This window comes from Chlorocebus sabaeus, chromosome 23 (assembly GCF_047675955.1).
Source record: "Chlorocebus sabaeus isolate Y175 chromosome 23, mChlSab1.0.hap1, whole genome shotgun sequence".
Classification (NCBI taxonomy): domain Eukaryota; kingdom Metazoa; phylum Chordata; class Mammalia; order Primates; family Cercopithecidae; genus Chlorocebus; species Chlorocebus sabaeus.
In genome coordinates this window covers 59,859,133-59,875,050 of record NC_132926.1, presented here as the reverse complement: position 1 = coordinate 59,875,050, position 15,918 = coordinate 59,859,133, and the positions used below count along the sequence as shown (strand labels likewise).

General features: G+C 38.0%; 1 protein-coding gene across 1 annotated transcript; it reads right to left on the bottom strand.

Moving 5' to 3' along the window:
* Positions 1-484: 484 nt before the first annotated feature.
* On the bottom strand, positions 485-15,654 carry LOX (lysyl oxidase). The gene is made up of 7 exons (XM_073010743.1): positions 14,710-15,654; positions 14,247-14,355; positions 12,749-12,886; positions 11,372-11,528; positions 7,813-7,908; positions 7,335-7,450; positions 485-4,057 (listed from the first exon to the last, which is right to left on the bottom strand). The coding sequence occupies exons 1-7, from the start codon at positions 15,338-15,340 to the stop codon at positions 4,051-4,053; spliced, it is 1,254 nt and encodes a 417-aa protein (XP_072866844.1). The 5' UTR covers positions 15,341-15,654; the 3' UTR covers positions 485-4,050.
* Positions 15,655-15,918: the final 264 nt, after the last annotated feature.

Sequence of the window (15,918 nt, the reverse complement as noted above, 5' to 3'; positions counted from 1 at the left end):
CACTCGCCCAAAGTTTGGGCCTGTTTGCCCTCTCAGGTTGCGAGATTTCTGGCTAATCTGGTGCAGGTTTAAATAAGAATTACTATGACAGCAACGTATCTCTTTACGTAAATAGTTTATAGCTAGAGTTAGATGTATTCCCTAAACAAATATGTACATATGTGTGTGTTTACATCTATAGTCAGATATATTTCTTGTAAACCCTAATTAAAGCAGTGTGATTGTTCTTGCAATGCCTGCTGTGTGTCCTTATAAGTAGCTGGTAATGGTGATAAAAGTTTATGTATGACCACAGTGACTACTCAAAACATCAGCTAAATTTTTATCCATCATAGACAAATTTCCAGTCATGTGATCTTATTAAACAACTTGTGAATACAAAACGCAATTAAGAAAAACTACCAACCATATCCATGGCTTATAACATTTTAACCTAAAATGAACTTCAGATGATTTATTTATATAACAACAAATGACTACTATAGATACTTGAAATCATTTATTCAAGGCATTTTTATAAAATCTTGCAATCATAGTATAGATGTATAATAAAAGAATATGAGAATGCAAAGAAGAATATAAAGCCAATGTCTGAGCATTTAAAATAAGAGTTCTTCAAAAAAGTTACAAATGTCTTACAAATAACATTCCTGAAAACTTTGGGGGAAGCTAAAACTTCATTAAAAACATAACACCAAATGACATGTTACTTAGTTTATAGCAAGCAGTTTTATATTAATTAAATGTTTATATACCATCAGCTAAGATTTAATGCATCTTACATTCAGATTTAAATAATTCAGCACCATCTCAGGTTAGAGGATAAATGACATGTTTAGTGTTTAAAAGTGGCCCAGGAATTTTGGTAGCTAGGAATGAGACTTAACTCACTGATTCAATATATTGATTGTGAATATGAGTTCAAAAGAAAAAATATATATAGAAAAAAGGGTACTTTTTAGTTAGCAGTTAATACACTGACTGGTATCAAAACACATTATTTTATAAACAAAGTATCTCCTTACCAGGAATTCAGTATTTTCATGCAATCTGCTAAAGATTAACTCTCAGTGCCAGGAAAATTTTAGTGAATTGCATTTCTTCTAGCATCTGAATATTCCGAAAAAAGTTACTACAGATAATGCCTAGTGAGTAATTGGATGATAGAAATTGTAAATAAAGTTATTCTATAAAAATATACAGATTTTCTGGAAATAGGCAAGTTGTATAGTCATATATGTTATGCTACTGTTGGAAGACTGAGTGCTAGCCTCAGAGGTCAATACATCTTTAACCCAGACTGTGGTCTGAATCATTATGAGATTACTAATATGGCATATTGTAAACTGACTCATAAACTCCGAAATTATGTTCCTATTTAGTCCGTTTTCTGTTTTTTTGGTTTTTTTTTTAAGTGTAAAAGCCAATCTCCTGTCAGTACTCAGCATTCTTTTTATCATTGCCAGTTCCTATTTTTTTAAATGTATTTAGAGTTTGGTAAGACTGGACTGTGTTCTTTATTTTATTAATTGATAACCTTCATCAACGAATCATTATCTTTGAGTTTTGGCAGTTATTCAGAGAAGAGATTCAAAATTCAAAATAATTCAAAGAAGTTCAAAAAATACTGAGTGTTAAATCAGTACTTGTGAGTTACTTGGGTGTGTTTAGAGGTGCCAGGAGGGGAATGAAAGTTCACATAAGGAATAAAGTAGTATTTTTAGCTTCCTAATTGAAAAAAAATATTGTCAAAATTAACCAAATAGTAGGTGTTATATTTCAAAGGCAGACATTTCAGGGATTGAACACATTTTTAATTATTAGAAATACACACATGCATATAGTTAACCTTTAATTTATTTTAAAAAATAAATTATGGTCATGAAAAACAATAGTGCTTAAAATTGAAATTTTATAGACATGTAATTTTATTTCCTAAAAATAAAATAAGATGAACCTTCTGGGTAATAATGGGAATTTAATACTTATTGAGGTTATAGACAGTCTTTTTTATGTCTCAATGCATAGCATGTGAGTACCTGGCATATATTAGGCCTTCAAATGATGATGAATGGATAGACAGATAAAAGGCCCAATGAATGATTGTGAATATGTCTTCTCCTATATATCCATGATGATATTGCCTAGTTTTTAATACAAGCTTAAGGATCAATAAAATGATAGATCTGAAATCTGTAGATGCCAGTCTGGCTCAGTATTAATACTGACAGTAGTTTTTTTTTTTTTTTTTTAAGAAAGCAAGTATATTAAAATATCTCTATTAGAAAAGATTACAGTTTGAAAGGATCATTCTACAATCTTGGAACTAAAAAGCAATTTAAGGCAAAGAGGTACATCAAAGAAGCTATTCCATAGCTCAGTTACTAGCTCAACAAAAGCTCTGTCTGTATTGTCTACTGGTAAGCGTGTGCCCTGGTGGATAAGGATCATATGTACCGCTATATCCGCCAGCTGATGACTGTCCATCTCTAGCCCCTCTAACCATGCTATGCACCCAGTGAGTGCAGAATGATTACTAGTAATTGATGTTGACTTTACAATTCCATGATATGTAATACAGGATGCCGATGCACTTTTAAAATTCCACCTAATGTGTTCTGGCACTGGAAAGTCTTACTTGAGATTTTAATACTGGTTAATGTAGGAAAAATTCTGCTTAAGCACCACTAACTTAACAGTGTAATTTCATTTTCTTGAATTTAGGAAAAAGCGAAAATCTCAAAATTCTATTATGGCACATGGTTTCACAGTTTAAAATGCAATCACTCCTGTCTCATTACGCAGCATGATCCTCGGTTTTGCAGAAAGTATATTTTTCCTTTGTTCACCAACCCCTCAAGTATGTAATACTATGAGCTTTACTAATTTAGACTATAGCTCAGACACACACACATGTGTGACTGATTCCTGAATAAGCCTGAATAGAACACAGGATGATGTTCCTGTGTTCTAGATAATATAACATTTTTAGCATTCCTCTCTTTAATAGCTGAACATCTTTTTAAAATCTAGAAAAGTTGAAAAATCCTAAAATGTTTTTCAATTTTTTTAAGTTATTTGAGAGACAGTTGTGGTTTGGGGGGGAATTGTTTGTATGATTTTATGTCAGCAAGAAAATTGTATCTTTGGCAAATATTTTAATATGTTTAAATGCATATTATCTCTGGATGTATCACATCAGTCATCAAAATGACTTCCCAGTTTCATGGCTGCCTTACATATACCAGTCCCAAGAATGGTGATATTAAGAATCCCACTTACAACCTCTCTGCCCATGGGAAAGATGAAATGATAGAGGGCAGCCTCAAGAAATATCAGACAGGAATTGGGCAGCTCCCTTACTTATTTGTTCCAAAACAAAAGTTGACTCAAGTCAAAATGATATTGTGCATTTGAAAGAAAGAAAGTTATCTACTTATTTTTAAAATGTAAACATAATTTTTATATAGGGATGTAACTATCTGAATACATGTATTGCCATGTCTCTGCTATATAGTAATATTTCTTGACACCAATGGTAATGTGTTTGTTTCTTTCTCAGCACCAGATGTGTCCACATGTATTTAAACAGTAGGAGCATTGTTTCTAAATTCATCTATGCTATGACATATATAAACCCATTATTATTATGTTTCACTAAAGTTCCAGCACGTTAGAAAAGTTTCACTTCAAAGTCATTTTGGCTCATTCACTTAAATAATACTGACCCTTTTGCACTATAATTTCAAAAGGAACATGAGAAATTTGGATTTCTTTGAAAGAGTCAAATATGTAATTACAGAATTGAAACACTGTGATAATTCACAAAGTGATGTAAATAATAAACATTAAAAATTTCCCAAGTAATGATGACTTAAGTGTTCAAAATCCAGTTATGTGCTTTGTTATTGAAAACAGTCCAAACAAAATTTCTTTTGTTGTTTTCTGTTCTCTTTTTCAAAATACATGAATCCTACTGAAGTTAATCTATTTTTTCCCACTTCAGAACACCAGGCACTGATTTATCCATTGGGAGTTTTGCCTTGCTTTCTAATACCTAGATTAAGAAGACAAAATAAGACAAATTATTAACCTTATAATATAATGAATGAGTACAATAGACAAATTTAATGTCAACCTTTTAAAAACTTTATGCAACAGTTTCCCTCCATCTAAGCAGCAATCATGTTGTGAAATTATGCAGTAGTATATCATTTTAATAATGGTTTGAAGAAAGTGACTATGTCAACAGCAGAGATGCCCAATGCCTACACTCTTCACATTTAGAGGCAAGAAACCACTTCTGAAACACTCAAGAGTACAGCAGGACTTCTGGAACCAGCAGCCCTGACCAGGGGAATTCATTCCATGGAACAAGGGTAGCACATCCACCAAGAAGCAGAGTCAAGACCTCTGCTCCATCTTGAATTAGTCCTTCTCCAGCATGACTTTGGATATAGAATAATACATTAATAGGCAGAAACTGGACCAAAAGATCAATCAAATATTACTGTATTTAAATGCGATCATAGATCTTCATGTAAGGAAGTAAAAATTCACTTATGCCAAATCATAAGCTATCAATTTCCAAACAGTAAATTCTGTGATGAGAAAAAAAGAAAAATTTACACAGTATTTTATAACTGAAAGGAGCCTCAGAGTCACCTTGTCCATACATTTTGTTTCAATGAGGAAAATGAAAGAGAGAGGGTACATTAACAGCACACACCTATTTACTGGGTGGCTTTTACACATCAACAGAATGCTCTTAAATATCTGGCAGGAAAAGAAATCAGTGAACTGATAAATGATATGTCTTCAGAGTGACACTCACTGCTGTTTACACAGCCACCAGAATGACCTGAGGGCCTTAGGCAAGTTACACTTCCTGCTCAAAAAGCTTCAGCCTCCCACTGCCTCCAGAATAAATTTTAGCCTGCTCTTCAGGGCTCTCTTCCATCTGGCCCCAACTTACTTTTCCATCCTTTTTCTCCAACTCCTAACTCCACGAAATTTATGCTTTAGCCAAACTAGAAGACTTGTTTTTCCAAACATGCCCTGCAGTTTCCTCCTGCCATGCGAGTTGCCTGTGATGCTGACTTGCCCTGGGCTTCCTTTCCTTAATGCTCCCCAGTGCATCCCTCAGACTTCAAGGCCCAATTCAAATGTATCCTAAAGTCACTCCTGAAACTCAGCCCAAAGACACCTCTCCTCTCTCTGAACTCTGATTCCTAGGAAGGAAGGCCTGATGTGAAAGTCAGAATATAAGAAGCGAGCATTATTATCCTGAAGGTGTGGGTTTTTTCTCAAATATTCTATACTTTCCCCAATATTTCCACTCAGAATAAGTATGATATTTTATAATCACTAATTATGAGCAATTTCACTTTTTCATATTTTCATCTTATCTATATTGGTTATAAACATTCCAACTTCAACCACTCTTGAAGTTTGTTACACTCCGTAATAACTAGCAGGAAAAAAAAATCAACTCTATATGAGTGACCACATCAGGAATCCCTCTTGTACAATCATATTGCTGGAGCAATACAACAATTTTTATTTCTTCTAAATATCTGGCAATATCCAATTCAACAGAATCTACTGATTAAAAGCAAGAGACATTCTATGGAACAGACCTCTCCAGACCTATTTCTAGTGGGAAGTCAGTAAGACATACTTGGGAGTTACCAAACTTATAACAAAGGTCCTTCTGATCCCATCACATTTTATTTTACCCCTCATGAAACTTTTCATATTGTTATCTCTATTACAGTTATATGTGTAATTCTCTCACTTCCCCTACTCAAAATGCCTTTACTCAAATTATTTGAGAAAGAAATTCATTAAGCAGTGAGTGAGAGGCTGCAAGGTGGCAGACTGTACCTGACAACGGGTATATAACAGTGGACAAAAGATCCCAGCCATCACTGACTGGAGCAGGAGACAGACATTAAACAAAGAAATTCCTAAGTAATTAACTGAAAATAGTGTAATAAGGCTACGGCAGTATTGAGATTAGTAGTCCTATTTATGTTTAAGTAATATCTGGTTCAGGGCATCAACAAACAGTACAAAAATGAGAGTGCAAATGAATAAATAAATGGAGAATGGATGAATAAATTAAGGAATTATAAAAATTAAGAAAAATTAACTAATCTGTTTATTTAAGTGCAAATTACTTTAGCTTAAATTATACAGGTGTTCTGGCGGTGGGGGGCAGGGGTTAGTTATACTATAACCAACTCCACACAATATGGGCCATAAAACCTGCCAGGTTTTCTGTGCTGTGGGCATGTTCACAAGAATGTATGTGACTATTTTTTCAGTGCTATCCTTTTGCTATCATAGGCTTCATCTATCTCTAATGCTGTGATAACACTTGTAAAGCACAGTCTCTGCTTCTTTATGTATAAAGTCCTGGGTTTTGTATCAGGCAGAAATTTCTATTAATTATGAGTTTCTAGTAGAGCTCTGCTACACCTGTCTGTATGATCCAGTGGCACTGGTGGATCCCCAGTGACAAAGCAAAGCTATTGAGTGTTGAGTATCATTCCAATGGAAATAGTATTCTCATTGTTGGGAAGCCATAACTCAAGTGGCATATGTAATTATAATCTAGCACGCAGCAACACTTGGGGAGGTAGGGCTTAAGGAGATGGGGCAGGACAGACAGGCACGCAGGCAAACCTACCCAACTTTCTTTCATTATTTTCATCAAAGCACCTCCCTGTGAATAGATATCTTTCAAGATTCCATTCAAAGAAGAGTCTCAGGAGAAGGAATATTATGAAGAAACCTCCACATACCTCAATCTTTTGCAGAGTATTTTCCTAGTATCCATGGTTCTAGAACTCAAATATATGACATCTTGATTTGTACAGACCAGGGGGTTTGATCTCTTCAGTTGCTTACTTTATGGCAGTGGTTTTCAAAATGTACTTTGAAGAATCCTAGCAATTCTTTCAGGGACTGTGAGGAAGGGGCAGGAAGCAACTACTGGGGCTTCTACAAGCTCACCCACTCTACATACTGAGCAATTTGATGTATTGGGCCTTCACAAATGCCTTCTGGGTAAACACTGTGGTCTGTTTATGTCTTCTCCTGAAAAGTAAGCTTCTCCTGAAAACTAAAAACCTTAGTACATTCTCCTTTGCCTTCCATTATTAAAAAAAAAAAAAAAAAAGAAAATCAGACTGCATACCATTTTCTGCATTTGGTCTGCTTACAAGAAAGCTGCTGTAGTAGTAGAAACAGATACATTCCATGTATAATGTTTGAGCATGAACAAAAATTATTTGTGACAATTACTTAGCTAAGCAAATAACACTTACGGTGAAATTGTGCAGCCTGAGGCATACGCATGATGTCCTGTGTAGCGAATGTCACAGCGCACAACGTTGTTGGTATAGTCAGATTCAGGAACCAGGTAGCTGGGGTTTACACTGACCTGGACAATACAAACAGCATTTGTGTTAGAGTTCCTCAGTATTTTTTTTTCCATAAGGCTACAATAAGGAAATTGTTAATGAAGGACTTAGCTAAATAAAGCAGGGAAGGGATTTTTAACTTAAGTGGTTAAACTCTGGAGATATTATGGAAGGAGACTGCGTATTTCCCCCTGAAGTTCTTTAAAATAAGACAGATTAGATTAGATTAGATTAGATTAGATTAGATTAGATTAGATTGTTTAGAAATAGTTTGAGGATGTATAATTGCTTCCAATACCATGATTATTTAACATTTGAATCCAGAAAGGAAGGCCTATTGATCTGCAATATAAATACATGATGTATTTTCAAAGGTCTTCACCTTTAGGATATAGTTTCCAGGTTTTACATCTGTAATATCAATCCACTGGCAGTCTATGTCTGCACCATAGGTATCGTAACAGCCAGGACTCAAACCCTAAAATAAACAACATACAAAATTTTACATGATGGTATATGGTCGGGCTATGCTAAATAATATGCTATTATTTGCAAATTAAATTTTAAGTTAGTACTTACAAGAGTCTGACATAAAACTATATTTATATTTCATCTCCCTTGAGAAGTATTTATTACTCAGCCTTATAGCACCTCCAGCTAAAAAAGATATAGGACTAATATAAGTAGTAGTACATCTCACTTCTTAAAAGTGTCATATATCACCAGAGATAAATGCAATCTGAAGGAACAAAATAGTTCTCTACCAAAATTCTAGAATTTTAACAGTTCAACAATAAAGGGCACATAATAATTAACTTAGCTCAAATGTCCTCTTCTCAGTGAAATCCTCCTCAATTTCCCCTTTTGAAAATTACTTTCTTGTACTTTGAACAGCCATGATACTTTTTATTGTGGGTAGCTTTTATAGTATTTATCCCTGTTTGCTCTGCATTATAATCATGCTATGTAAGAATATAGCTAACCAGAGGTTGCAAGTTCCCTAAGGGTGGAGTCTATGTTGCATCTTTGAATAACTAATATTTATTAAATAGTATGTGGCAGGAACAATTGTAAACATTTTAATATATATGTGTGTGTGTATGTGTGTGGATATATATACACACACACACGAGAAAATTCAATTTTCACAACTACATGAGGTGCTATTACTATCTCCATTTTGTAGATGAGAAAACTGAGGCACACTAAGATCAAATAACTTACCCAAGGGTATCCAGCTAGTAAGTGGCTAAGCTGGTTTTGAGTTTAGATAATCAAGGTCCAGAGTCCCTGTTCTTAACTACCACACTACACTCTTTCTCATACAGTCACTGAAACATGACATATTTTGTTGAAGGGGTAAATGCATGACTAAACTGATGAATGCCACATCACTCCACTTGCTAAAACATTCACATCAAAAAGTAAATGAGTGCCTTCTATAGGCTGGGAGGAGAAAAATACAACAAATACAATCCTTGCTTTTAAGAATGTTATAGTCTGGAGAAGTTTCCTCAGATTGGAGTCTGTAGGTATATTCTTGATTCCATTAGTTCTTCACAAAATGTTTTAACTTGTATGTTCATTCTAACAGTAATTTAAATTTAAAAGTACATGCTAGATTCACTTTAACTCAATACTGTCACTCAATTCTAGCAACCAATATTGCTTTGCTGTTTAAGATCACTTTGGTCACCCGAGAGAGTAAAATCACCTTGGCATGCTCTGCCAATGCTGGTTTAGCTATAGCTTGTTTTGGGAAGAGCAGGGGAGAACTGTGCTGTCATACAGCACACAATAGCACAGACAGGTCAAACTCAGAAGGGTCAGTGTTGCAGCAGTGAGACTCATATTCTATTGTTATCGTCTAGATTCCTACCTTGATCCATACATCACTTAACAGTATGTTGAGTAGTAAATACAAAATGAAGAATTTTTGGTCTGATTCCAGCATACAATTCTGATTCTAGTATATAATACGTACTCAATAAGTGTTAGCAATTACTTCTACTACTACCACAATGTTAATGACATTGTAAAGGATTCATTGGATTAGATATTCATTTAAGATGGGTTTAAACAATGCTTCAATGCTTATCTTGCCTTCAGATAGACAAAAGACCTTTAAAAATGCCAAAATTGGCACTCTAGAATTCATCAGCTGGCAGAATTTAAGTATAAGCTTTGCTTATTTGCACAGGCAAACAAAAACTAGAGTTACTAAGGCAAACAGGCATTTCATGTAGGCAAAGTCAAAATATAAAAACAGATTAAATGTAGAATGTTAGTTGAGACTCTCTAAATCAGCAATTTGAGTTTTAGCAATACATGCTATTTGTTACATTAAATTAATAAGTGAATGCAGCTGTTGTAGTTTTGTATATATTTAATATGTAAATTTTTATCTCAGAATGCAGGAGTTATTAATATATACAAGTATAAATCTAAAGAAGTTATACCTAGTTTTATGCTTGAATACATTTAAGCAGCATTCAGTAAAACTAATCTAAGTCATCACTGGGTGATTGAGAGATCATTTTTTCCTTTAAATGAAGTCATGTGAAACAGAAATTGGTCTAATGAAAAAAAAATCAAATATATAAATCACTCAATGCAAGATTTGGTGAATAACGGTTAAAAATAACATATATGGAAGATGATTAACAAGAAAGCTACCATATAAAATGAAATGGGGTTACCCCAAAGAAGGGGGGAATGAGAAGTGCTATAATGTCTATAATCCCAGCTTCAAATATTTCAGAGTGAGCTGTCCAGAGTGCCTCTTTTTATAAATGGGGCGAATAAACTCTAGGTCCCTTGCACAGGACTTGCAGATCACTGAAAAGGGAATCTCTATACACACACATGAATAATGTGTGGGTAAGTTACATTTCTTCTTTCTTAAATAAATACTGTCCCGAGGCATGTAGAAGTTAACCTTTCCCCCTCCAATTGCTATGATGTTCTAAGCTCAGAGAAAAAAGCAATGGTAACATTTAGGTCACCAAACAGCTTCCTGCCACAGCCCTGGAATTTGCTTCCCAAGATGCCAACTGCTGATCCCTTTGTACCCTGAGTTATGTACATTCACTACCCTTTGCCAAGATCTGGGCGGGAGTCAAATTATAATGTCCTTTTACAAATTAGGGTTTCATATGGAAATACTGACATAGCTTTTAACTGACACGCATTTTCCTATGATAAAACACACAAACTGCTTAGTTCAGCACTACTTTAGAAAAATCCATCCCAACAACATCTGACATCAATTATACTGTAGATTTAAATATATACGTGTGGAGAAAGAAATGGTGTCCTTCTGCTCTAATTTGCATTATTAAAAGATACAACTTTTTAAAGTGCTTTCAAAGAAATGTATTTCTCCTTCATTTGCTAACCCCAATCACTATTCTATTTCCAGCATAAAACAGAAGGAAGGAATGGTTTCACAGGTGAAAAAAACAGAGATATCTTTTTTTTTTTTTTTTTTTTTTACAGTTATTTACTAAGCCAGTTAAGGAATACAGAATGGGTGCATATGTTGTTGACGATTCAGACTTTTTCAGAGAGTAATTTTCTGTTCTTCATTGTGGAACATAACAAGGACCCACACTGACCTGTGATCATGAATAGGGGCTACATGCATAATGGGAAATATTTCAAAAGTAATTTGGATCATCAAGCCGTCATTTTCCTTTTCCCAATTATTTTCCATCTTAACAACGGGGACCTCAAATTGAATGCTTTACAAAAGAGAGGTGAGAGGAAAGAAAATACTAGACTCATGGGGTATATCATCTTCAGTTCTCTTTGAGAAAGGTCTCTGTATCCTTTTGATAAAAATGTGTGTTCTTTATGAAATGCTATTTAATGCTAACTAATGGTAGATGACCTGTTTCTCTCTGAGGCTTGAGGTTCCAGATTTCAGGGTGCCAACATACCTGTGTGTGTGCAGTACATGCAAATCGCCTGTGGTAGCCATAGTCACAGGATGTGTCTTCAAGACAGAAACTTGCTTTGTGGCCTTCAGCCACTCTCCTCTGGGTGTTGGCATCAAGCAGGTCATAGTGGCTAAACTCATCCATACTGTGGTAATGTCTAACGTCCCACAAAACAAAAAGATGGTGGTCAGTTACATACAGAGAAAGCAATGAAGATATTAAATGACTTCCCCCATGGCTTCACAAATTTGTTTTCACATTAAAATTGAGACCAAGTTTATCTTCTAAAAGAGAGATTCATGCTAGGGTTTCCCCCCCCACCTCGCCCCCCAGGACATAAATCTATCAAAATCGCAAGGTTTAACTTTGCTACTAGGACAAAAGACTTAGTCCATTATTTTGCTCTCTTATTGCACCCTGTTTTTTCTTTGAATATTACAGAGAAATGGACAATAAATTATCTGTTCTGAAGTGAAACTTGCCATGTGTTCTCTAGTGTATTCCTCTTGACTGCCACTGCTGTTTCATTCCAAATAGCAGCACATTACTTTTTCAAGGTTTCTATGAGATTTTTAAAAAATTGAGTTCTCACATATTTAAAATTATTAGTGAAACGCAAAGGAGAAAGCATGGCATGTTTTATCCACCATTATTATTTAAATAGTATACACTTTTATTTAGAAATAAAGTATTCCTATTTTATCAGGAAATTGAGTGACTTATATCTACTTTTGTCATTTCATTAAACAGAAGGTGCTGAGCTGTTCATCTTCCCACATAAGGAAAAACAACGAGGACTGGCTTGGATTTCAGGAAGTAAGTTTAAGGCTACACATCAGGACTTCCTGACAATTAACACCCAGGCAAGTTACTAAGACAAATGATAGAATTACCTTATGTAAAACTCCTTAAATTTAGGATAGAACAGGCAACCACCTTGGGTTTGATACAGGTCTTTTTGAGCTTAGGGAGTGTATCATCTACATCTTTCTTTGAGAATGGTTTCTGAATCCTTGTGATAAAAAACGTGTGGTCTTTATGAAAGGCTATTTAATGCTAACTAACTGTAGATGATCTTGGCTGTAATGGATTTTTAAAGAAATTCTATCTGTAATGCATTGGAGTAAATTTTATTGAAGTCAATTGCTGTATCCTATCAACAGCTTTAATAAGCTGGGCTTCAGATTTTCTATTTCAAAAGATAACAGGATCATGTAGTAGATGGGTTATGTCAAATTACATAGAGAAAAAAATCGAAATATAAATAATAGCAATTTTCTCCTTTTAGGTAAGAAATAAGACTTGCATTTTTGATGTAAAAAATCACCCGAAAATTGAAAAGCAACTCAAAAGTACCCAGGAGGCCCATTTACTTACTGGTGACAACTGTGCCATTCCCAGGAATATCTTGGTCGGCTGGGTAAGAAATCTGATGTCCCTTGGTTTTTCACTCTTTGGGGAAATCTGAGCAGCACCCTGTGATCATAATCTCTGACATCTGCCCTGTATGCCGTACTGTGATTTTGAAAAAAGAAAAATTATTATATTCATCGAATATTAACTAAAGACAAAACTACAAATAAAACCTCCATTATATAGTAGTGACAATCCTCCTTCCCCAACTAGACTATCAGTTCCAAGAGGCCAGGGCATTTGGTTTATTTGGTTCATTGCTGAAAAGCTCCTAGAACAGTCTTGGAGCAGTCAGAGCTCAATGAATATTTGGTGAATAAGTGAATGAATAACAACTATGGAAATCCACAGATTTTAACAGTAAAAACATAATAAATAAGCATTAAAAATCTAAATGTCAGAAGTAAACTTTATGTCTAGAATTAATTCAAGTTTGATCATATGAACGAGTGAAACTGAAGTGGAAATAATCCCCCAATAAAAAATAATTCACAGATATTACGAACTTCAAATTTAGCAAAACTTTCAAAATAGTTAATAAGTTGCAAACTGAGGAAATAACTCTAGAAGAGCATACCCAGATTTAAATTAATAATTTTGTAACTTCACTACCCCAAAACAATGGCAGTACTGTAAAAACATCATAGGGAGTTCAATGGTGTGAGTGATGCAAGATTCAGGAATGAAAATGAGCTTGGATGTCTTCACTTCCTTTAGCCTGGCAATTGTAAAGGGTCAAAGTAGAAGAAATGTACAAATAAACATTACTGTGTTCCTACTAATATATTTAGTGTGGCTATATGTTCAGATGGTATTGATGACCTTATTTTACACTTTACATTTTTGATTACATTTTTATTAAAACATATTTTGCTCCCTCTGCTGTTTCCCAGCAGTAAACTCAGAGAACCCCAATCTCAGAGTTACTATTTTATTTTAGAATAGTGGAAGAACAAAGCTCTTGCTCATGGTCTTATTCTGGCTGAAGTAATACCGAAACAACCAAGTTCATCGTGGTCTCAAACAAAAGAGGAAAACTTAGCCTTTACCAATGAGGCTACGATGGCAAATTTGCCCCCATTCTTTTAAGGGGGTATTAACACACCCTTCATTACAATCAATGTTTTGAATTACCGTATAGTTGTTTTATGAAAAGTGATTGGAAACAATCGACTCCCAAGTTTAAGTATCTTGGAAAAAGAGCATGAGACTTCAGTCTCCAGGATAAGGGTTTGCGCCACCTCTCTGATTCGTGCTGCAGTTTGAGACAGAACCCACAGAAATCTTCAAAATATCAACTCTCCGTCCAGGTCAGCATGCCCAGGAGGTCACGTCCCACTTCCCAGCTCTTGTCCCACTTCCTAACACTTGTCTGCGCGGAACAGTAGCAGTCAGAAGCAGGCACCAGAGTGCCCCCTGAAGGAAGACCGGGGAGCGGGGCCTCAGACATCTCAGCCCGTACCTGGCCAGGCAGTTTTCCTCCGCGGCGCATCTCAGGTTGTACATGGACATCTTCTGCACGTACGTGGACGCCTGGATGTAGTAGGGGTCGGCCACCAGGTCTGGGAGACCTAAACGTCAGCAGGCGACGGGCGCAGCAGTGAAACAACCCGGCGCCCCCCGCTCCAACTCCCTACCCCTCTAGGTCCCTTACTCCTCACCCTTCGCCCACCGGGACTGCAGAGTGGAGCAGGGGGCAGCAAGAGAACTGGGGACTCCCGGGGCTGCAAAGCAATGTGAAAAGGAAGCAGGAGGGGCCAGACGCGCGGTTTGCACTAGATTCCAGGGCTGCCACTGCAGGCGCGTTGGGGGAGGGATTGGATCTGCGAGGACCGGGGCCCGCCGCGCCCAGGCAGCCACGTCGAGAAGCCACATAGCTGGGGACCAGGTGCACGGGTGGTTCCAGCGGACTTGGGGGTACTTACCGTACTGGAAGTAGCCAGTGCCGTATCCAGGCCGGTACCTGCCCCCAGGTCTGGGCCTTTCATAAGTATCGTAGTAGTTGTAATAAGGGTTGTCGTCAGAGTACTTGTAGGGGTTGTACGGGTCGTCGCCCACCATGCCGTCCACGCGGCTGGGCATCTGCAGGTTACTGAGCGCAGGGACATCTCCCGGCGCGGTCTGGTTCTCCGCGCGCGGGGCACCAGCTTCGCGGGCTCCAGATGTCGAGTAGCCAGCTTGGAACCAGTGGCGGGCGGTGGGCCTGGGGCGGCCGGCGGTGACTCCAGATGAGCCGGCCGTCCGCGCCCGCGCCGCGGCGGTGCGGTTGTCGCGGATCAGCAGGATCGGAGTGCGGGGCTGCTGGGCGGAGGCGCTGGCGGCACCGGGGACTGCGGCGCCCGGGTCCCGGCGGCGCTGAGGCTGGTACTGTGAGCCCAGGCTCAGCAAGCTGAACACCTGCCCGTTGTTCTCCCATTGGATCTGCTGGCGCCAGGCTCCCGGAGCCGCCGGCGGCTCGCGCGGGGGCTGCTGTTGGCCGGCGGCGGGCGGGGCGCAGCGCACGAGCGCGCAGAGCTGCAAAGGCCCGAGCAGGAACACTGTCCAGGCGAAGCGCATCACTCCTTTTGCCAGATTGACCCCGCTCAAGGAGGACGTGGCTCAGAGAAAATAAAAACAGGGCTCAAATCACGTGAGGGAGGGAGAAATCTTCAACCAAGGAGCCGAGCGGAGCACGGGTATCTCAGTCTCCACCAAGCAATGCCAAGGGTGGGATTCAGACCCTTCCTCAGTCAAGGCGGCTGCTCTCGGACGTGGCACCCTTCCCTTTCCCCTTTCTCAGTCCTGGAAGGCAACGGGGAGCGGCGCGGCAGTCCCTGAGAGCGGGCAGTGTCTGGAGTGAAGGAAGGAGGAGTGATTTTAAACTTTCTGGCACGTTTGCAAAGTTACACAAGCCGTTCTGGCCCGGCCGCCCCTCAGCTATTTGTTCACGTAATGCGATTGGAAACGTGCAAGGCGGACAGCTCCTCGCCTCTGCCCCTCCCTTTCTCCCCTCCCTGCCCTCCTCCCCCCAGACACGTTGCACAGGGAGCGTTAAGGGGAAAGAACAAAACGGAACACACATCCTGAGACACACTGGCTTAATCTGGGGCGAACATGCAGGAATTTCAAAAAACTCAGACAGGCGAAGGCAGCCA